Consider the following 21,451-nt stretch of genomic DNA (forward strand, 5'->3'; position numbering starts at 1 on the left):
TTAAAAGATTTTATTTAGTTTCAGCATATGTATAAAACGGTAAAAAAAATTGTGACATTTTACGGAGTGGTGCTGATCTGATCACGGAACCGAAAAATAATTCAATAAGTAGCTTAGAATACCTACCCTACACAAGTCCATTTAGTTACCATACGAAATTAATGAGAAAGTTCGTTTTAGATTCCTTATTTTAAGTGTTGGGCTAGCAACCTGGTACTATTTTTAATTAGCCATGCAGCTTTCATATAGCTGGACATGGCTTTCCAGTCTTTTCTAGATGGTTGACTCTATCTACCCCGTTAGGAATAAAGACATTATTATATGTAACTATGTTGAATTTAGGTAAACCATGACGACGTGGGTATCAAACCCGGTACCCAGAATACAACCACTGCGCCAGCATTCTGCACATCTTTACCTTTTCAATACTTCAAAGACTGCTCCTACTTAGACATACCAATTAAATACTGCCGTACTTATTTTCACGTCAGCAGTCATTTGCAAGCCAGCTATTTTGTGTTAAATTATTTGAAGAAGTACAAAACGAATTTATCACTGGTGTACTAGCTGGAAATGCTAATATTCTCAATTCACCAGTACTAGAAAACTGTAAAGCATTGCTGATCCTTACTCCTGATGATGAATATCCTGGGACTTGGGGTTCGCCAGTCATTGGATTAAAAGTACCGCACCTTGACTTCGCTAATATACACGATGTTACATTAGTAAAAAATCGAACATTATCGGCATCTAAAGTTATGTTAACTCCTGTTCTTGCTTCTCTCGTACATTGAGTAATCTGAAAATACAATTTTAGATGGTATATATGTAAACACAATTTCAGAATAATATAATTTTATCAGATGGGATTTCTTAAGTTAATTTTTATTCTCACCAAATTAATGGAGTTTGTTCTTCTAAGACAGCGCACAAAATCACAATAGCCCATGAAACAACCAGACGGTTGGACATTTAAAGCCGATGTCGATAGAGCCTAAAAGTTAAGAAAAAACATTTCATATTAAAGCCCAAGTGCAAGTTAAGATTTCTAGAAAATCATCAAATGCACTCACAACCAATGCGGTAGCACACCCAGCATAGGAAGTATTCACGAAGTACTGTGTCGCACATGCACCCAGTGCAGTTAATTCTTGAGGCCCCTGAAACAAAGTATTTTGAAATTGTGTGAATAAAATTTTGCAAAATTAATATTGTATAACTAATATTATACTTATACACGTGAATACGAATATTTCTCATTTTATTACTGAGAACATCTTCAGGGAACAACCACGAACCAAGCTGAGTTAGTAAGGTAATTAGACTCCCCTGCTGGTTTCGTGAGTTAGGTAAAACGGAGCCGCTTTGTGTAATGTCTTGACGAACCCACTCCAAGATCGTGCTCATGGTTGAACCTCAAGGCAACTCTCCTGGAAGGACACAACTTGCACAAATGTGAGAACGATGACCAAAAGAGAAAACATTAGGTATTACTTTAGTTTGTAATTAATAAAGATAAAAATACTGAATTGAAATTTGACACAAAAAGAGACTAAACCTGCATGTACCCATGGAGCGACCCCCTTGGCAAAACTGAAAAGAAATAAATTGTCTGGCGGAAGTCTTTTCTTTGTGGCGTTTGAGCCCGAATCATCGCTCTCCCTACAAATACCAAGTACCGACATTTAGAATATTAGTATAGATATTCAGTATCATAAAATTGGCAAAAACCTCCGGCATAGAAGTAACTCTGGTGAAACAGTTGATACATCCATCTCTCAAAGTAACATTAGTAGGCTGAGCTGTGCTGCACACAATGTTCAACAAATTCTGTAATTGCGGCCTGTAAAATGAATAAAAAGATTCTGTAAATATCTGGAATTCTTCTTAAATCACAAGGATATGACTAGGAACCACTGACACACATACTACACAAAACGTATTTCAATTTAACGATTTTGTGATGCCTAAACAAATCATAATACTTAATTACTGTTGCAAAATCACTTCAATTACTGTAATACCTACCTACATATTAGGTATATGTAGATGCCTTACCCGTTGGAGGGGCAAAGAGCAGCTAACTTCTGAGTTTTCCATTGTAAGATTTTCGTTTTAACGTCGCTTAAGTCAAATATTCCATTCGTGCCTACACCTATCTAAAACAAAGAAATTAAAAAATGGTTTCCATTTAATATTAAAATCTTATTTTATTCATTTATAAATAAGTAATGTGACCGACCTCACTAAAATTTTGAAAATTTTGGTTCTTCCATTGTAATATATTAGTTTGTAATTGATTTAGGTCTAAAAAAGTTCCATTTAGTCCGATCTGTGAATAATAAAAAATATGTTAAGGAAAAATTTGATTTTAAAATCTGTGTGGAAGTAGAACGAAAAAATTTTCTTAAAAAACCGCTTCCTTTCTAGAGTGTAATTAGTATGTAAACAAATAAGCTTTTAGATTTATAAAATAACATAAAATACAAATCATAAAATACTGTTCGGATAATTTCTTTTTTTATCGTAATAATTTTATAAAATTATACTTACTATGGTTAGCACAAGATAAATGCAAAGAGTATGAATGTAATGAATGCAACTAGTCATTTTATTTTATAAAATACTATTTAAAGCTCCCATAAAAACGTTACGTGCGATGCAGGCAGTGGCCATCGGTTACTAAAAAACAAATTTGCACTTTCAAATTCAGAGCAATTTATCACTGTATGATTAAGTACCTAACTAGGTCCAATTTTGTAGTGCAAATGTTGTAATTTTTATTTATGTATGTTTATTATTATAGGTACTATATCTACAATGGGACATTATCTATTATATGAAATTATTGTTCGAAATCACAAGCAATGGCTACCGGAAATGTAAACTGCATCTAGTATACGTGTATAATATCATACAGGGTCCAAAAATGGTTTCTACAAATAAAATCTTTATGTAAAGTTTAAAAACATATTTTATTTAAATAATTTAATACCATAGATAAGTGTTTGCAAATTAAAGAATTTAATCAAGATAAATGTCAATAAATTTGTGATTCTTCTTCTAGGCAATGAACTAGCAATCTTTTACTAATTTAATCACAGGTTTTGTCTACCCTGTAAAGGCTAAAGACACATGATTATGTATAAGTTTATTTTTAATGTACCTACATGAACATGACAATACACATTCATGTAAGTGAATTTTCGGTCAGGTCACTCGACCAGAGTTTGATATTTTTTACTTACACAAAAAGTGCACAACGCAACAAGAAGTGCTCCCAAGATAGCAAAGCGCTTTGCTCTACCATTGCGCTTTCATTCGAGTATATTCGCCGATATTCAGTCTTCATTCACCACTTTAAACGGCTTAACCAATTTTGTCCAAACAAGTCTAAGGACACTAGTACGTAAGTCACCCTTTATAAAAAAAAAATTGAAATACATAGTTTCATCCGTTTGTAAAACTTATAATACCCCTCTTTTACCATGGGGGGTTAAAAACAGATATTCTTCCTCATTATAATAATTATAGACAGAAAAGAACCATTATAAAACGTACTTACCGTTTAAGGTATAAGTATCAAGTATTCAAAATGTATGTAACTATGTATGTAACTATGTATGTACCTATGTAGTCCCGGTTGTATCCTCATCACTAGAGGGGAGCCCGGGGTATGCCTTTGACCATGAATCCTGAATTGGAAAAGTCAGGCTTTAACACGAGGCGGCTCCCGTCAGACCTCCGTAACGTTCGTAAATAGTCTTTAATATCATAATTGTTGGGGATGACCAAGGAGATTGTTTCGAAATATTTCTTTATTTTTTATGTCATTTTTTGAATAGTGTTTTTTTTGTGTGTTCTTGTTTGTCAGTGGAAGTAAAGACCGTATTTTGCAATCTTCTATATTTTATTTATTCCTGCCGCTAATTAGGGGCATTTTTGGGAACAGGGAGAGCTGCAGGGTCTACCGGGCAAACGATTCCGTAACATAAGTGGCGACCGTGACTTAAAAAAAATGGATCGCCTTCTTGCGAACAGAAAAATAACAAGGAGGAGGTTCACATTGGTAAAAAACAAAATTCTAAATTTTTTGCAATCTGATGATTCTGATAGAGCAATTCCGGAGTTTAATAAATTAAAAGAATTATTCGCTGAGTTGTCTGAGTTACAGAATAAAATTATGTCCGTCTGGCTTGACGAGCCAGAGCGCGATGAAAATTTTTTCGAATACGACATGGAGTCGGACGACGCGTACTCAAGTGAGTTCCATCAGATCAAATATAAAATTGAACAATTATACAAGAAAAATGAGTGTGAGCATCAATCCGTGACTGGATCGGCATCTGGCTCTAAAAAAGGAGGTAGACTTAAGCTTCCAAAATTAGAATTACCAAAGTTTGATGGAACGGTGAAAAAATGGTTGCAATTTTGGACGCAATTTCAAAAAATTCATTTGGATGAAGAGTTGGATGACAGCGATAAATTCCAATATTTGATACAAAGTATCGAAAAAGGATGCAGTGCTAGAGATTTGGTAGAGAGTTTCCCTCCATCGGCTCCGAATTACCCGAAAGCTATTCAGCAACTGAAAGAGAGATTTGGAAAAGATGATATTATCATTCAATACTATGTGAGAGAGCTTTTAAAATTAGTGTCGTCCAAAGGAAAGGGAATATCATTGCGATCATTATATGACCAACTAATGACCCAAATTTTATCTTTAGAAACATTGGGCGTGACTCAAGATAAGTACGCAGCATTTCTTTACCCTATGGTAGAATCAACACTACCTGATGACATCATCAGAGCTTGGAATCGATCTCTTTTGAATGCTTTAGGTGACAATGAATTGACCAAAATTTTAGATTTTTTGAAAAAGGAAGTTGAATCAGAAGAACGAATATACATGGCAAAAGGTAATTTAAATAATCCTGATACCGTGCCATCAGCCTCTTTCCTCACTGTTGCTAGTGAAGCCGAAAAGGTTAAATCACGTTTTCAGAGAGAGAAAGATAATGTAGAGTGTGTTTGGTGTGGAAAAACTACACACAGTAGCTCTGAATGCAGAATACCTATAAAGATGAATATAGAGAATAAGAAAGAATACCTAAACAAAAAGAAGGCATGTCATATTTGTCTCAAAATTGGTCACTTCGCAAGAAGATGCAGGAAGTTTCCGAAATGTGTGGTGTGCGAAAAACGGCACTATCCCATAATGTGCACATCGATAAATAAAGAAAACACCAACACCCAAGACCAAAGCACTCTACTGAATACGGCGTCAAATACAACAGTCTTGCTTCAGACGAGTAAGTTTGACATCTGCAATGATAACATGGTAGTAAGAGAACTATTGGATTCAGGAGCTCAGCTATCGTTAATGACAACAGATGCAGTGAAACTGATTGGCGCAAAACCAGTACTTAAGATAATACCGGGTTCTGACAATGAGGGTAGAGTAGCGTCTCGAAGAGTTAGATTAAGGCCGTTACAACGTCTGTATCCTCCGGAGGTTTCACAAGCCCAGAACTTTATGTCACCAACAAAGAATGACAAAGAGTTAAAGAAAAAGTTCGAGCCTTGCCCTTATAAACAACAAACCACACGCTCAGGCCGTCTAGTGAGGGTACCATCTAGATTTATTGTTTAAATCATAATTGTTGATGACCATCAAGGCGCGGGGAGTATGTATGTTGTTTAAGTCATAATTTTTGATGCTCCTTCGACCATCAAGGCGGGGAGTATGTTGGGGATGACCAAGGAGATTGTTTCGAAATATTTCTTTATTTTTTATGTCATTTTTTGAATAGTGTTTTTTTTGTGTGTTCTTGTTTGTCAGTGGAAGTAAAGACCGTATTTTGCAATCTTCTATATTTTATTTATTCCTGCCGCTAATTAGGGGCATTTTTGGGAACAGGGAGAGCTGCAGGGTCTACCGGGCAAACGATTCCGTAACAATAATATCAGTGTTCAAAGAAACAAAATAAATAAAAAATACAATTGTCAGCAAAAGTTATTAAAAGTTTATAATAAGAAATTCCAATTTAACTCTCAATTCGAGACGTAATTTTATTGTCATAAGTGAAATAAATTGAAATTCTAAGTAGCAATTTTCCATGAAATTTTAAATTTTTTGAACGGCATAGAAAAACGCGTAACCTGATAAACACTTTCTTACCGGAATCATAAACGCTAACGAGATTTATGTCCCTCTCTCTCTCTCTATTTAAACTCTCCGGTATAGTAAGAGAGGGAAGATGAATATTCCCATTGTCCATTCTCGAATAGAGGCAAGTTAAGGCCCATTGAGGTCAATGTTGCTATTCTGTCAACGTCACGTGATTTCCAAAAGCAAATTGTCAATTTGACAGCTTTGACATCCACGCCTACATCTTGCTTGTCCAGTGCTGCCAACTTAGCTCTATTAGCATTAGAAGTAGCGTCTTTTTTTACATCAGTGACCAAATTTAAAAAATTATACGAGTCGTATATACGGATGTTTCTCTCTTGAATTTGAAAATTTCCTGGCAGCTTTTTTGTCATAGTCGCCTTGAAATTTTCCAACGCAACACATGCATTAGAACTGTGTATGCTCACAAGAGTACAAGTTTCTGTATTCAGAATAAAAATTAGACCGCAACTCAAATGTTGAGGGTTGTGTTTTAGAATGATGTGTCCAAAATTGTTGCTCTAAGAGGTTATTTACATTCGTGTCACATATAGTACGAGTTTTAAAATTTGTAGCGATAAAGTTAGGTCATTCGAAACGTTATTGACCATTTATTTTGTGAATAAAAGATTTTTCACATGAAAATTAACAAATTTTTATTATTGCGGTATAGTTGCATTAAAATCACGAATTAGCGCGCTTTTTTTAGAGACATTTGGCAACACTGGACGTCTCAACAAATCGATTTGATTGCTTGACTTTTTGATTGAGCTGTACCTATGTGTTGGATCGGAAATCTTTGAATTTTAATGGTCTTCTGATCTGAAAACTTTCTGTGCAGTTAATGATCGCTGATTATTATTAACTAGTTTTAGTTTTTATTTTATCTTATTTTATGATGATTGAAGGTCGAGCAAATGTAAGTTTTTACAAATTTATCGTAACAATTTATACTATACTTAGCTTACTTCATTTCTGTCTGCATCAATCAATTTCTGTTTCAGGAATTGCCGGACTTCCAGGTCTTTCAAACGGTAATTAAATACTGCGTCGTGATTATTGTTTTACCAGTGCTTGCATTTTTCTCGTCAAAAATAGTTTTTGATGGACTACAGTTAGCACCTGTTACCAGCAGTGTTTATTCTGCTGTTGTTGCGGTTCTGGTATTACATTTCGCTCTAGGCTTATATATTTACCGGGCATATGCAGAAGCCGAGCCTTCAAAGGCGACCAAAAAGGATTAAAATATAATAATATCACATTTAAAATGGACAGTCTGTACATGAAAGGAGAACTTTTGCAAGTTCACACGAAAAATTTCGAAGTAATTGAGGGTAGATTTTACGGCATGACTAGTGATAAGTCTAAGATATCTTTGTACAATGTAAAGGAGCTACCACAGACTGATCTAACTGAAGGTGTTTGTCATTATTATAACTCTGAAATACGGAATATAGTCAAATTGCAAGAAACAGATGAACAAAAACACTTGAAAATATCACAAAAAGATTGTGAAGAAATAATAAAGACATCTAAAAAGTACATCTTCATAAATCAAGTGGACAGTTCTTTTCATGAAGCAATAAAAGATTTGAATGAATATAATTATATTGCTCTTAGTACTGATGGGGCATCTATGGGAAGAAAATCAAAGATGCCCTTTATTTTGATGGCAACCCCTCAACAAATTTACATATTTGATATTCAAGTGATGCAATACCATGCCTTTGATGCAGGCCTTAAGAAGCTGCTTGAGAGTGAAACTCCTAAAAAGATTGTTCATGACTGTCGGAAGATAGCTGATTGTTTATATCATAAGCATAATGTGAAACTGAAATATGTATTCGATACCCAGGTATGATAACTTTCACATTTAGTTATTTTATTAAAATATTAATTATTTTTTGCCAAAAAACCTATTTCCATTTTTTATTTACAGGTGGGAGACTTAATAATCACAAAAAATAAAAAAGGCTGCTTACCCAGTGAAGTGAAAACTTTGTCTCAGTGTTTGAATTCTTACCTTGGCCTCAAACTGAACATAGATGATGAAAAAGTTAGTTTTGGGATCCTTTAATTTCTTTCCTAATTACTTTAGCTCTTGACATGTTGAAAACAAGTACACTTTAATACAAGAGTATTAATAAAATCATTTTACTTTCAGCTGGATATCGTTGAATGCACTAAACGTCCATTATCAGTAAAGATCAAAGAGACCTTAGCAAAGAACATAGCCTTTTTACATCGCCTTTCAGAAATTATCAATGATGAAATGTCTTTACCATTTGTCCGTGGTGTGGAATGTTTTGTTGAGAGTCTCCGTTCCTGTGATGACTTCAAAGCTTGGGAATTGTCAAGTGGAAAAGATCATCAGATACCAAAGGACTTTAAAAGTGCAATCGAGTATTAATATATGTGGCACATTCCACTTAATAAAATTGTAGAAATAAGTTGTTTTTTTTTTCATTTGCTTCTTTTCTTTTCATGCTTTTTTAAATTGATGCCAAATCAGACAAATCAGTAAGTTTGATTGATCCGGTACCTAGTCAACAAGGAAGGACTTAAATGTGGGTGATATCCAATATGGGTACTTTTGTTTCAAGGTATGGTATCTAAAAACAATAACAACAACTGTTTATAATTTTTTTTGTTGATTTTGAACAAGAGTAGCTTAATTTTTTGCCTTTGTATTATGAAAGTAAGGCAGAAGTAAAATACAATCATGTTCAATAATGCAATGATTTTGTAGGCTTATCTCTTTTTACACTAAGAAATCTGTATGTTTATTGGTCCCATTTCTATTTTAATAAAGCAAAGAATACTTAGTATGTAGACTTGCTCAACATATAAAACAAAATTAAACACTTATTGGTTTAAATGTATGCTTATATAGGTAATTATGAATTATAATAAGATTGAATTTTGTACCAATAAAAAATATAGATACATACAAATGGTTTGATATAATGTTGTTTCGTGACTAGCAGGAAGTGCCATAAGTTGCATCCTAATTAAAGTCCATCTTCAATTATAAGTACATTTTTGTGCAATAAAAGGAAAGAAATATTTTTATAAATTCTTATTGAAGTTACAAAAACATTGTACTATTCACTTTAAAAAATGTGATACATATGTATGTAGGTACTATTATATCACATTTTTTTATACAAGTAGATGTTATGAAAACTTTCTATTGTAATTAATGCTTTTTGATATTCTATAATCACGTCTCTATACTATATGTATACAATGTATATTTGCTATAATCACATTTCATACATACATACATAAAGTTTCGGTCAGAATCTCAAGAATGGTATTATTATATGTCAATGAAGTATACGCGTCATGTGTACTCAACTAATTCAATATTGAAAAACTAACAAAATCTACCTTTTTGAATTGAATTCAATATAACTTAAAAATATTTGGAGATCATTATAGATTTCACACACTAACTGACACCTGATATTGTTACTTTTATCAGGAAGTTAAGGATAATAGTAGGCCCTACCAACTTTTTGTATAATCATGTGTAAACAATTATGTGGAGGCAATAATATTTTTTTATCTTCTTTATGTAATGCAATGCAGCATATTGTAAAATGTAAGGGAATGAGATATTTTGTGAGACGGTTTACATGAGGTATGATCAGATGTAATGTTTAAAAAAGCTTTTGTGATGTTAGGAAGCTTTGCTTAAATAAATCGAAGTTATCTGCTTAAAATATTTATTACTTAACAATCTTAACCTATGCTCTTAGCAGCTTTGAATTATTTACACCACACATCAATTATAATGTTTCAGAGTAGGCAATTCCACTTGAATAACTGCCAATAATTTTTTATAATCTAGCGAATTCCTAAATAATAAATCTGATGATGAATGATTAAGTGTAGATAAAAGTAATAATGGATATTATAGTTTGGAAAATATCACATCCGCTGGACTATTAGTCCAACATGCCCATGAGTTTCCATAATTTCGATTATCGACTCTTGTTTATATGAATATGCCTTCACATCACAGAGTTTAGTACGTCACGCTAGCCGCCAGCAGTTTCTGTGCTGTGAAGTCATAATTAAAAAATAAACACTACGCGGGCGGATTCAGAAAAAGATTTGGATAAAAAGCTAGACCCTCTATTGATTCGTCGCGGCAAGCGAGACCAAGGCGTTCTGTGGTGAAGAGACGTTCTCGTGCAAGGAGGACGGACACGCTGGCGATTTGAGACAGCTTCACCGGTGTCAGGAAACCATTCTCTTCAAGCTGGAAATAAACAAAAACACATTATTTATTTACTGGAACTTTCAATGATTTGAATTTTTTTTATTTTGACAGATTCTAATTTTAAACTATGCTGTAAAGGTCAATTACAGCATAGTTTAAAATAAGAATTTGTTATACCATTTCAATTGAAAATATTGGCACTACATACTTAATCCTTTAAAACTTATCTTTTAAAGCAAATAATAAATTATATGTTTCCATACCAATTGACTAGTAGTCTTTGCTACTTCTTCATCTCTATGGCTATTCAGTTGCAGCACACATGCTCCGCTTGGAAATTTTCTCAATGACATTGGTGCTCCAATAGTTTGCAATAACCTGTTAAAAATGAGAGGGTTTTACAATTTTGTGTGATATAGGTACTGCAAATTCTTTTTTTGTTTCCCAATTTAGCCTCTATTACTGTGTCATACAAATCCATTCAGGGTAACTGTATATGCAGTTCATTGTACATTCAGCACACATATTCTATCAAAGCAATAGAAATACATATCTCAATCACAATCTTCTATAGGAGAAAAAATCAGAGACTTGTGCTATGGGTATAAAAAAAAATTTGCAAGCTGCAAACATTGTAAAATAAATATTATAAAACTTACTTGCAAGCATTCAAAAGATCCTCAGGAGATATTAGCTCTAATCCTCTTGCCCTATTTACCCTACACCAAACATCTGCTAACGACATTATGCCACCACATTCCTGGAAGGGAAAAAAAACTGACAATCTTAATTTGGGTTAGTTCACAACGAAACGAGATAAAAAGCGCATTTTTCAAGAATACGTCTAAAAATTTATTTAATATACAAAAGTATAGGCAATTCCATAGTACCCGCTAAGGGCTCAATTAAAATGTGTATTCAATGTCTGGAGATCAAATACAGATCCCAACATAAAGATACCTTACAGTCCTTACCATTAACACTGCTACCATCATATCAGAGATCTGTTGAGACAGCCCCATGTAATACTCAGAGTCTGATCTGAATGCATCCCTCGTCACAGGGTCATCTATACCTAGACTCATTAGGTATGATTTGAACCGGACCGTGTCATCTTCTGATATATCACCTTGCTTTTCCTGCAAGTCATTTTGTAGGTATAATTATTAGATTAATAAAAAAATACTTAAGTTAGAACAAAATATGGATCAAAATAGTCACTACTGTACTGAGTTCCCAGATAAGTTTCGTGTAATAATATTTTGAAAAAGAAAGTATGTTGTGTTTTTCTAGAGTTTTTCATTCAGCATTGGATAAAACAGGCTGAAGAAGAATAATATTTTTTAACCAATGAAACCAAATAAATCTACTCAATTGTACTCAAAAATGGAAGATAAAAATTACCCTTATTTTTGTTGAAATATTTTTTGATATGGCAACCATATCTTTTGCCTTTTCCATTAGCTTTGTCAGATCTTGAAATGCAACAGTAATACTCTTGTCCGTAGCCCTGTGCTGTTCTTCAATACTTCTTTCTATTCCCACAATTCCAGATCTTATTTTAGAATTAATAGGTGCTACTGAAGGTTTAGGAGAAGAAGTAGGACTTGTTAAGCTTGAAGGTGATGATGGACTTTGTCTCTCCCAGGCTTTCGCTGATACAGCATCACTTAATGCCTTATAAAAAGTGGGGTCTATCCCATCTTTGAATGACAGTTTTATGAAATGGTACGGACTGACTACAGCAGGACCAGGTCGTTTTCCTAAAATAGTAAAAAAATATAACTATGGTACAAAGATGTGTATGGGTAAATTTTGATAACAATTTTAAATACCGAAAAAGTTAATGTCAGACAAACAGCCTTATATAAATTTTGATGAATCTTTCCCTACTTTAAATAAAGTAGCACATTCATGCTGCCTTCAGCAAAATAATATTCTATATGCTGTAACAGATATACTTTTAACATCAGGAATGAAAACATCAAACTTGGCAACAGTATTTTTTGAAGTGAATATATTATTGTAAAAGCAATTAATTTAAAAACCTAGCCCTAACATATATTTTTGTAAGCATTTTCAAATTAAACATACCTGGAAGGGCTGGTCCCAAATGAAGTATTATACGTTTAGGTCCACGGAAACCAAAAACCCCACTGCTTTCTTCTTCCAAGCAGAATACATAGAACAAATGAAGGGATAAACATACATTTCCCCTTGGTATGTCTCCTGGTTTGCCCCAAAGTATACGGTGAGTTGTTAACACAACTTCTCCATCCACATATTGTGTCTGAAATTAAGAAATTATCAATTTTACACATAAAGGCACCAGTCTGAGCTTAGAATTACTATTCAGGTCCAGCAAACTATAGAAGGGTGATTGCACAAAAGAATATGTTGTGATTATGCAGTAAATCATTCATTATTATACTATGTACTGTGATTGACTGACTTCAATCAAATATGAGGTTAAGTATTTCAAATATGAAGTTGGATGATGCATTAATGTATAACCCAAACTTTAAATTTGAAACTTTGCAAACTTTAGATAATTATAGGGTGCAATCAGAGGATTACCCGAAATTCTCTTGGGAAAGAATTCAGTCAGATATCCTCGCTAAGGAGGTCTAATGCACCTAGAAGTTAGGTGCGTTAGACCTCCTTAGCGAGGAATCTGACTGAATTCTTTCCCAAGAGAATTTCGGGTAAAGAGTTGAGCGGTAGTAAGAAATTGTCACTATGTCTAAATCTCAATTCCGCTCTATCCAAAGTCCTAGTTTTGTGACTATGGGCTCTGTCTATATACAATATCTATAAGCTTACATATACAATTTTCCATCTAAAATTTACCTTATCTTCACCGTCATAAATTTTTACGTTTTTGTCCCGTTTGATGTAACTTTCGCCGTCAAATAATCTGGCATCTATATATTCAAATCTATCCATTTTAATATACCCATCAGTTATTTAAACTCAATTAAAAATATTTTTTTCTGCTAATAACAAAATAATTCATCAATATAAAATTTTAAAATTTATTGTCATATTTGTCAATGGCAATGGCAAGGCATCATTGACATTTGTTTTTTTAGTGTAGTGTAGTATATCGGCAAACGACGCCTGGATTTCAGAGGTTTGGCCATAGCAATATTATAAATATTAGAAATACTGAAACATGGCCATGCCACCGAACTAAACTGCTTAACTTTAGTTCGGTAGCATGGCCAGCGAACTAAAGTTAAGAATCGCGAGACTTAACTGGGCACAGAATTATATACTCGAAGACAATATTCTCTTCCAGTACTTAGTATATACCAACTACCACAGCTAGTAGTTTCTCTATATCTCCCTAAAATCTGTTCACCCATTTAAGATTTATCCGCTTCCGCACAAAGACTTACATGTTATTCCTTGGCTACTTGACAAACGAAACGTCATGTCAACATGACATTTGGTTGTCGTCTCGTGTCTGTTGCTGTCATCCGTCATCTTGATTCCTGTCACCATGCATGGTGTCTATTGCATGCTTGCAACTTGCAATCTATAGTGAAACGAGAAAATGAAAGGTATTACGAAAGGCTAAGCAAGCTGCAATTACCTCTGACACTGGAGCGCTTTTACTTACTTACTTTGAGATACGGACGCGTTTTCTGATTGTGTATTGTTCTATGAACATGGCTGAGTCTCAAGAGTTATTGTTGCAAAAAATTAAAGATCAAGGAGATCTCGTCAGGAAATTGAAATTGGCAAAAGAATCTAATGAGAAGGTTAGTAAAATTGTGTATCTTGTTAGAAATGTCTAGGTTTCTTATTCTAATTCAAGGTTACACGTTAAATTGCATCATGTAGCATAACCTAAATTTTACATGTTATAGGGAAAGGAGATAAAATATTATGATCTTGGCGAAATAGACAAACTCATGTCTCAGTATAGTTACGTCTGCGGCTACATGCCTAGTGATTGTGATATTGAATTACACAAAAGTTTAGGGAACAACATAGATTTCGAAAATTATAAGTATATCAGGAGATGGTGGTACCATATGCGGAGTTTTAATGAGTCTGAGATTAAGTTATTCGATAAAAATGTAATGCCAAAGTGTATTTATAAGGAGAATAAGAAATCACTTGATGAACAGGTTGGTTCTTGTACCAATGTTATTGTAAAAATTATTATTTGCACATCCCAGTTGGTACACCAGCCTGTATTTATGTAGAAATTTCACATATGGTTCTTTCGTCACCACATCATCAGTTCTGGAAGGATAACAACAAAATCATTGAATTTGCTTAGTAAGTTATAAAATTTCATCTGACAGTTAAATTTTTTGATTTTTTTCCGGTTCTGAATTGATGTTCTGCAGTGGTGACAAGGAATCATTTGTTTGGATTTGCTTTTGGACAAATTGTTGAAGCATGTCGTTCAGAGTGGCAATGCTTGCAAAAAACCATGCAACAGCAATACACTTGTGCAATTTTTTGTGCAAAGGCCGCTCTCTTAGGGGTATTTCAACAACACTTAGTTACAAGGTATTGGAAGGTAGAGCTTGTAGAATTATTGTTTTTAATATTTTTGACTTGTATTTTGGTTTTTTCTTTTTTATTAAAGTGTGAATTGTATGCTGCGGAATTTGCACTGCTCACTGTAAATACAAGGAAAAGGGAATGTTAAACTCCACATATTGTCCACACTCAATTGCAAAAAACTATAATTAAAATTAGTCTTAGCTGACTGGCTGGATTTTTTACATTCCACTGTGCATGTGTTTAATAAAATCAAAATCCAATTAGAGTTTTAGCATAGTTAAGATTTATTATTGGCCAGTAAACCCAAACTAACAATAGCATTGTTAAGTAAGGCAGATTATCCAAATAAGACTATTGTTATCATATTGTTTAATGTTTCAGATCAAAGAAGAGGTTGCAAAATTACTGGCTTTGAAAGCCCAGTTAAGTCCTGAAGATGTTGCTCCACAAAAGTTCACTCTCAAAACACCAAAAGGAACCCGGGATTATAATCCTCAGCAGATGACTATAAGAAATAATGTCCTTCAGAAAATAATTACAGTATTCAAGAAACATGGAGCAGAGTGTATAGACACACCAGTTTTTGAATTAAGGGTAAAAAAAATCTTATATAATCATGATTGAAATTAAAAAAGGGTTCGAGTCCCGGCCAGGTCATGATGAGAAAAGAACTTTTTCTGATTGGCCTGGGTCTTGGATGTTTATCTATACATACATACATAAAATCACGCCTCTTTCCCGGAGGGGTAGGCAGAGACTACCTCTTTCCACTTGCCATGATCCCTGCATACTTCCTTTGCTTCATCCACATTCATAACTCTCTTCATGCAAGCTCGGCGGTTTCGGGTATCTATATAAGTATTTATTATACAATATAGTATTGTTGAGTTAGTATCTCCTAACACAAGTCTCGAACTTCCAGGCTAACTTGATCTGAGTAACATGTTCCGTATATATTTATTTATTAAATTTAAAAAATATGTATTTTTCTACTTTAAAGATAAAGTTTAACTTTTTTAAGTATAGAGTCAAATGGCATGGCCGTCTTCAATGTCATCATAATAATTATATAAAGTAATTTGTAAATATGTGTAGTGTTGATTTATTACAAAGGTCCTTTATAAGTGATAACCCTGCTTCTATTTGGTGTATCATGGTCATCTTGATATGTAAATTTTGTCCTCTGAGAATTAAATTAATAAAGTTTCAATTACATTATATGCAATTTTTTTCGTAGTTTAAAACAAGGGGTCGACAATTACTATAAATATTAATATTATTATTTTCTTTTCTTCTACAATAAGATAACCACAATTTATGTCATTAAGTAAATTTGTTAAAAAATTTGTTGAATATTCCAGGAAGTGCTAACTGGAAAGTATGGTGAGGATTCCAAATTAATTTATGACTTGAAAGACCAAGGAGGTGAGATTTTGTCCCTGAGATATGACCTGACGGTGCCCCTAGCCCGCTACCTGGCTATGAGCAAGATTTCCACCTTGAAGAGATACCACATTGCTAAGGTGTACAGGCGGGACAACCCGGCTATGACAAGAGGCAGATACAGAGAGTTCTATCAGTGTGTAAGTAAAATCTTAATTTGTTATCTTATTTTCAGTAGGTAATCTTAATTCCATAAATGATGAAAAATGGGTTTAAATACGTATATGCTTCAGGTGTGATAATGATAAATTACTTATAAGGAGGTATGTAAGATAAGGGTCAGCTCAAAAGCTATTACAGAAGACTAATGAACATGGGGAAGTTTGCGTTTATGCGTCTTAGAATCTAGCATCGCGTTTCGTGTTTTTTATGTGTCTTGAATCCTACTAAACACCATACAGACAAGACATTTACTAGAATATCATACTGTTTCAGGATTTTGACATTGCTGGTCAATATGATCCCATGGTTCCCGATGCAGAGTGCCTAAAAGTGGTGACAGAGATTCTGGACACTTTAGACATCGGGAAGTATGTGTTGAAGATCAATCACAGGCGTCTGCTGGATGGCATGTTTGAAGCATGCGGTGTGCCTGCAGACCAATTCCGAACAACTTGTTCTACAGTAGATAAGCTGGATAAGGTAACCACCTTCACACCAATTCTAAATTTATGTTATTTTATTTTTAGAATTTATTGAACAAAGGCAAACATCTCCCCACTGCCTTAGTTTCACGAAATTCGTTTCTCCTTGTTTTATTGCGCTTTTTATGAAATAGTAGAGTAAAGATTTTAAGTATAACGTTCAGTCGAGCGTAACTTTTCATTAGCACGACAACAAAAAGTGTTACAGCCCCCGACGCCATTTAAATCATGCTACAAACTATCACCGTTCCTTTGACGTTATAATAAAAAGCGAAATAGCGATACTTAAACGCGACAAATGGCTACGCGCGTGCTTTGCTACGGAAGCAGATATTTAGTAGCTATAAAATAAATAAGGCCACATAATAATTATTATGTGTTCAACCTCTTTTAATGCAAATAAACTAGTTTATCACCGCGAACCTTAAAAATTACAAAATTATACTAGACCATTAACGGTTCGAAAGTAATCGCAAACAAACATATACATACATACATACAAAACAACATACATTTTTTCCACAGTTATCTTGAACAGCATTAACGTTAAAATTAAAGTTCTAATTAATGGTCTTATCACTCTACATATAAAGAACTGAAGTGAGAAAAATCATTAGTGTTATTATTTAAGTACTACTCTGTCAAGAAAGTAGCAGGAAAAGATCAATAATACACAAACTGTTTGTTATTCAACCAAATTTATTTTATCACCTTCAAAATATGCTCCTTTAGAAACGATACATTTACGCCAACGAATAATCCAATCATCAAAACATTTTTTAAACGCTGTTTCCGGAATTGAGGTCAGTTCTCGCCGCGAATTCTCTTTTATGTCTTCTACCGATTGAAAACGGGTGCCACGAAGTGGTAATTTGAGTTTAGGAAAAAGAAAAAAGTCGGCTGGAGCCATATCTGGTGAATATGGTGGTTGCTCGATGGTATTTGTTGAGTGTTTGGTTAAAAATTCGTTCACAATGATGGCCTTGTGCGAAGGTGCATTATCATGGTGCAAAATCCAAGAATTTTCTTTCCACAAATCTGGCCTTTTTCGTCGGATTTGCTCTCTTAAACGCCGCATAACACTCAAATAATATTCCTTATTTACCGTTTGACCTTCCGGCAAGAATTCCGAGTGCACAACACCGCGATAGTCAAAGAAAACAGTCAACATGACTTTGACTTTTGAACGACTTTGGCGTGGTTTTTTCGGTTTCGGTTCAGTTGGAAGGCGCCACTCCGAAGCTTGTTGACTAGTTTGCATGTCAAACTCGTAAACCCACGTCTCGTCACCAGTAACAATGCGTTTCATGAATGTTGGGTCGGAATTGACTCGTTCTAGCATGTCCTCAGCGACTCTCATGCGATTGAGTTTTTGAAAAAAATTCAGGTCTTTTGGGACTAGCCGAGCGGCAACATGTTTCATACCCAAATTATTAGTTAAAATGGTACGGATCGACTCGTGAGATACAGAAAGTTCGGTGGCTATCTCTCTCAAAGTTGAATGAGGATTTTCAGTCACTATTTCCTTCACTTTTGCAATGTTAACTTCAGTTGCAGACGTTGGTGGCCTACCAGAGCGAGGCAAATCTTCCATCACATCTCGACCGCTTTTGAACGCTTTGTACCACTCATAAGCACGAGTTTTTGATAAAGTCGATTCACCGTAAGCCTTCTGTAACATTTTCAGTGACTCCGAACACGATATTCCATTGGCAATGCAAAATTTAAGACAAACTCTTTGTTCGATGTTTTTATCCATTATGAAATTAGCAATACACACTAGATATGATATAACTAAAAATAGCACTGTATTTAATGTAAACAACAGATGCAACTCAAACTCCGCGCCAAAATGAAAAACAGTTGTGCCAATCTAACAACAACAAAAAAAACAAAAATTTGAATTTGGAACCATAAATAAATAATCCATTCCCGATACTTTTCTGACTGAATGTAAATAATTTAATTTTCAAATTTTCAGTCTCCATGGGAAGAAGTGAGAGCGGAGATGATAAACGAGAAAGGTATATCGCCCGATGCGGCCGACAGAATAGGCGAGTATGTGCGTTTGAATGGCAGCACAGAACTTATCGAGAAACTGTTACAAGATGAAAAGCTGTCTAAGAATAAAGCGGCTATTGAAGGAATCAACGGAGTCAAGTTATTATTGGAGTATTGTGAACTCTTTGGCATTAAGGATAAGATACTGTTTGATTTGAGTTTAGCTAGAGGACTGGATTATTATACTGGAGTTATTTATGAAGCTGTTTTAACAGGTGAATACTATTTAGTCATGCTTAATTTCAAAGTAAATAATTTTGTGAAAGCTAGTAGCTAGGAGGTCATATCTGAGAAAATAAGAGAAACATATTTTCTCTTCATTCTGCCAATTACAACAGAAATAATAATTGAATAATATCATCCATCCAATTAACGTCTGAATTTTGGCCATGAAATAATTTTATTATTATTAATTTCTGTGGAATTGTTTTTGATTTAAGTGTTTCCTTTTCAGAGCCAATAAAAGTTGGAAATGAGGAGCAGACTGTAGGCTCCATCGCTGGCGGTGGGAGATATGATAACCTCGTTGGCATGTTCGACTCTAAAAGCAAACAGGTTGGTAATTACTGGAGAATATAATTCTCTGAATATTATGCAATGATTAAAAGAATGCTGGTCTGGTAGTTAAGAATTAGTATGCTTCACTGCACAGATTGTATAAGTAAATCATGGGAAAGGCTTAAAAATTTGGGAATATTTTTAGCAAACTCTCCTGATCCTACTGCCATCATTACTCCGTAGCTGAGGTAATCAGTTCTGTCTATCCTGTAAGGTATGAAGACGTGATATATATATGTTACTATTTCAGGTTCCATGCGTGGGCGTTAGTATCGGCGTAGAGCGAATATTTTCGGTATTAGAAGCCAAGCTAGCGGCGGGCGAGATGCGCGTGCGCACCAACGAAGTAGATGTTTATGTTGCGTCTGCTCAGAAGAACTTCCTTGAGGAGAGGATGAAGATATGCGCAGAACTTTGGAATGCTGGTATCAAGGTAAGAACAAACTACTAATATGTGGTAGTGTAATAATGTGGTTGAAGCCAAAGAAAAATGCAGGGATGGTTATAAGTGGAAAGTTAAAGTCTCTGCCTACTCCTCCAAAAAAAGGCATGACTCTTACTGCTAGACAGCAATCAGACGATCGTGGTCTTAAATTCTGGTCTGTGGCGCCTCAAAGCCATGACAATTATCTTTCATCCAATAAAAAAGAAACTCATATATTTAGTTTGACTGCTAGAGAATGCCATTTGGTATTAAATTCATTTTAAAGTGTAATAAAGCTTATATAAATAACATAATTTCAGACGGAGCAATCATACAAGAAAAACCCTAAAATGCTAAATCAACTCCAGCACTGCGAAGATAATGGAATCCCTTTAGCAGTTGTTCTCGGCGAGTCTGAGTTAAAACGAGGCGTGGTTAAGATTCGAAATATCCAAACGAGACAAGAAGAAGAAGTGCCGAGAGAAAACCTTGCTCAGGAGTTGAAGACAAGGATAGCTGCGTTGGATAAGAAAGAGACGAATGGCCCGACACCATCACGCGTTTGATTTTGTATACTTGTTTCTTTTATTACATATAAAGACTGGTTATACAATGCGTTGTTTATCGTATGTTACAACTTTAGGGTGCAAGATCATGTTAAACTTCTTTTATTGACAATACAATAACAAATAGTTGCAATAAAATTGCGCCACAATAAATTACAGCAAATTCGCAATCATGTATTAAAAATATAGCAGCAAAAGGCGATCTTATTTACCAGTAAATGAAAGGAAGAATAAAATCATTTTGAAAACTAACTAACCCCTTTACAAATAAATTATCTATTTGAATGATAGGTTTACTGAAAATCGCTCACGATCGCAGATTATCATACGTTAAAAATCGCATTGTGTAAAAAGGCTTACCTGATGAATGTATTATACAAATGAAACAAGATGTGATATCCTCGCTGATTTTAAACCATTTCGTAATCAGTATTAGGCATTTATTTTTCAAGTTTGTCAGTGGTAATTTTTATAAAAACCTAAGTAATTTATTCATTACATCTTTGATATATTAATTATTAATTATGTGTGGTTCCCGGCACCAATAAAAAAAAAGAATAGGACCACTCCATCTCTTTCCCATGGATGTCGTAAAAGGCGACTAAGGGATAGGCTTACAAACAAGGGATTCTTTTTTAGGCGACAGGCTAGCAACCTGTCACTATTTGAATCTCAATTCTATCATTAAGCCAAATAGCTGAACGTGGCCTTTCAGTCTTTTCAAGACTGTTGGCTCTGTCTACCCCGTAAGGGATATAGACGTGATGATATGTATGTATGTATGTATTATTAATTATCTTTTTCTCTTTTAGTTACTATACTTGG

The 21,451-nt window shown here is 34.3% G+C and overlaps 5 protein-coding genes across 9 annotated transcripts; 3 read left to right on the forward strand and 2 right to left on the reverse strand.

Annotated features, from left to right (window-relative positions):
* Nucleotides 1–74: 74 nt before the first annotated feature.
* Nucleotides 75–6,304, reverse strand: LOC106131166 (uncharacterized). Of its 4 annotated transcripts, none has more exons than XM_060944551.1 (9): nt 3,641–3,773; nt 3,566–3,597; nt 2,554–2,682; nt 2,243–2,332; nt 2,059–2,159; nt 1,732–1,843; nt 1,074–1,160; nt 896–994; nt 75–799 (listed from the first exon to the last, which is right to left on the reverse strand). In XM_060944551.1, exons 3-9 carry the CDS (start codon nt 2,608–2,610, stop codon nt 488–490), a joined length of 858 nt encoding a protein of 285 aa, XP_060800534.1. In that variant the 5' UTR covers nt 2,611–2,682; nt 3,566–3,597; nt 3,641–3,773; the 3' UTR covers nt 75–487. The 4 variants fall into 4 exon arrangements, with proteins under 4 accessions (XP_060800534.1, XP_060800535.1, XP_060800536.1 ...); XM_060944552.1 differs by lacking the exon at nt 3,641–3,773 and adding an exon at nt 3,249–3,419 and having other exon boundaries at nt 3,566–3,611; XM_060944553.1 differs by lacking the exons at nt 3,566–3,597; nt 3,641–3,773 and adding an exon at nt 6,182–6,304.
* Nucleotides 6,305–6,912: 608 nt separating this feature from the next.
* Nucleotides 6,913–7,416, forward strand: LOC106131208 (vacuolar ATPase assembly integral membrane protein VMA21 homolog). Its single transcript, XM_013330217.2, has 2 exons — nt 6,913–7,091; nt 7,177–7,416. The coding sequence occupies exons 1-2, from the start codon at nt 7,068–7,070 to the stop codon at nt 7,414–7,416; spliced, it is 264 nt and encodes an 87-aa protein (XP_013185671.1). The 5' UTR covers nt 6,913–7,067.
* A 23-nt stretch (nt 7,417–7,439) lies between these two features.
* On the forward strand, nt 7,440–8,622 carry LOC106131206 (piRNA biogenesis protein EXD1). The gene is made up of 3 exons (XM_013330216.2): nt 7,440–8,027; nt 8,112–8,228; nt 8,337–8,622. Exons 1-3 carry the CDS (start codon nt 7,440–7,442, stop codon nt 8,580–8,582), a joined length of 951 nt encoding a protein of 316 aa, XP_013185670.1. The 3' UTR covers nt 8,583–8,622.
* Nucleotides 8,623–9,895: 1,273 nt separating this feature from the next.
* On the reverse strand, nt 9,896–13,455 carry LOC106131205 (vacuolar protein-sorting-associated protein 36). The gene is made up of 7 exons (XM_013330215.2): nt 13,254–13,455; nt 12,498–12,693; nt 11,808–12,166; nt 11,378–11,542; nt 11,063–11,163; nt 10,667–10,781; nt 9,896–10,442 (listed from the first exon to the last, which is right to left on the reverse strand). The coding sequence occupies exons 1-7, from the start codon at nt 13,347–13,349 to the stop codon at nt 10,269–10,271; spliced, it is 1,206 nt and encodes a 401-aa protein (XP_013185669.2). The 5' UTR covers nt 13,350–13,455; the 3' UTR covers nt 9,896–10,268.
* Nucleotides 13,456–13,884: 429 nt separating this feature from the next.
* On the forward strand, nt 13,885–21,135 carry LOC106131204 (histidine--tRNA ligase, cytoplasmic). 2 transcript variants are annotated; one of them, XM_060944873.1, is made up of 9 exons: nt 13,885–14,170; nt 14,279–14,542; nt 15,312–15,524; nt 16,292–16,513; nt 16,809–17,015; nt 18,999–19,293; nt 19,533–19,633; nt 19,887–20,069; nt 20,381–21,135. In XM_060944873.1, the coding sequence occupies exons 1-9, from the start codon at nt 14,072–14,074 to the stop codon at nt 20,624–20,626; spliced, it is 1,830 nt and encodes a 609-aa protein (XP_060800856.1). In that variant the 5' UTR covers nt 13,885–14,071; the 3' UTR covers nt 20,627–21,135. The 2 variants fall into 2 exon arrangements, with proteins under 2 accessions (XP_060800856.1, XP_060800855.1); XM_060944872.1 differs by lacking the exons at nt 14,279–14,542; nt 20,381–21,135 and having other exon boundaries at nt 19,887–20,102.
* Nucleotides 21,136–21,451: the final 316 nt, after the last annotated feature.

This window comes from Amyelois transitella, chromosome 6 (genome assembly GCF_032362555.1).
Source record: "Amyelois transitella isolate CPQ chromosome 6, ilAmyTran1.1, whole genome shotgun sequence".
Classification (NCBI taxonomy): Eukaryota; Metazoa; Arthropoda; class Insecta; order Lepidoptera; family Pyralidae; genus Amyelois; species Amyelois transitella.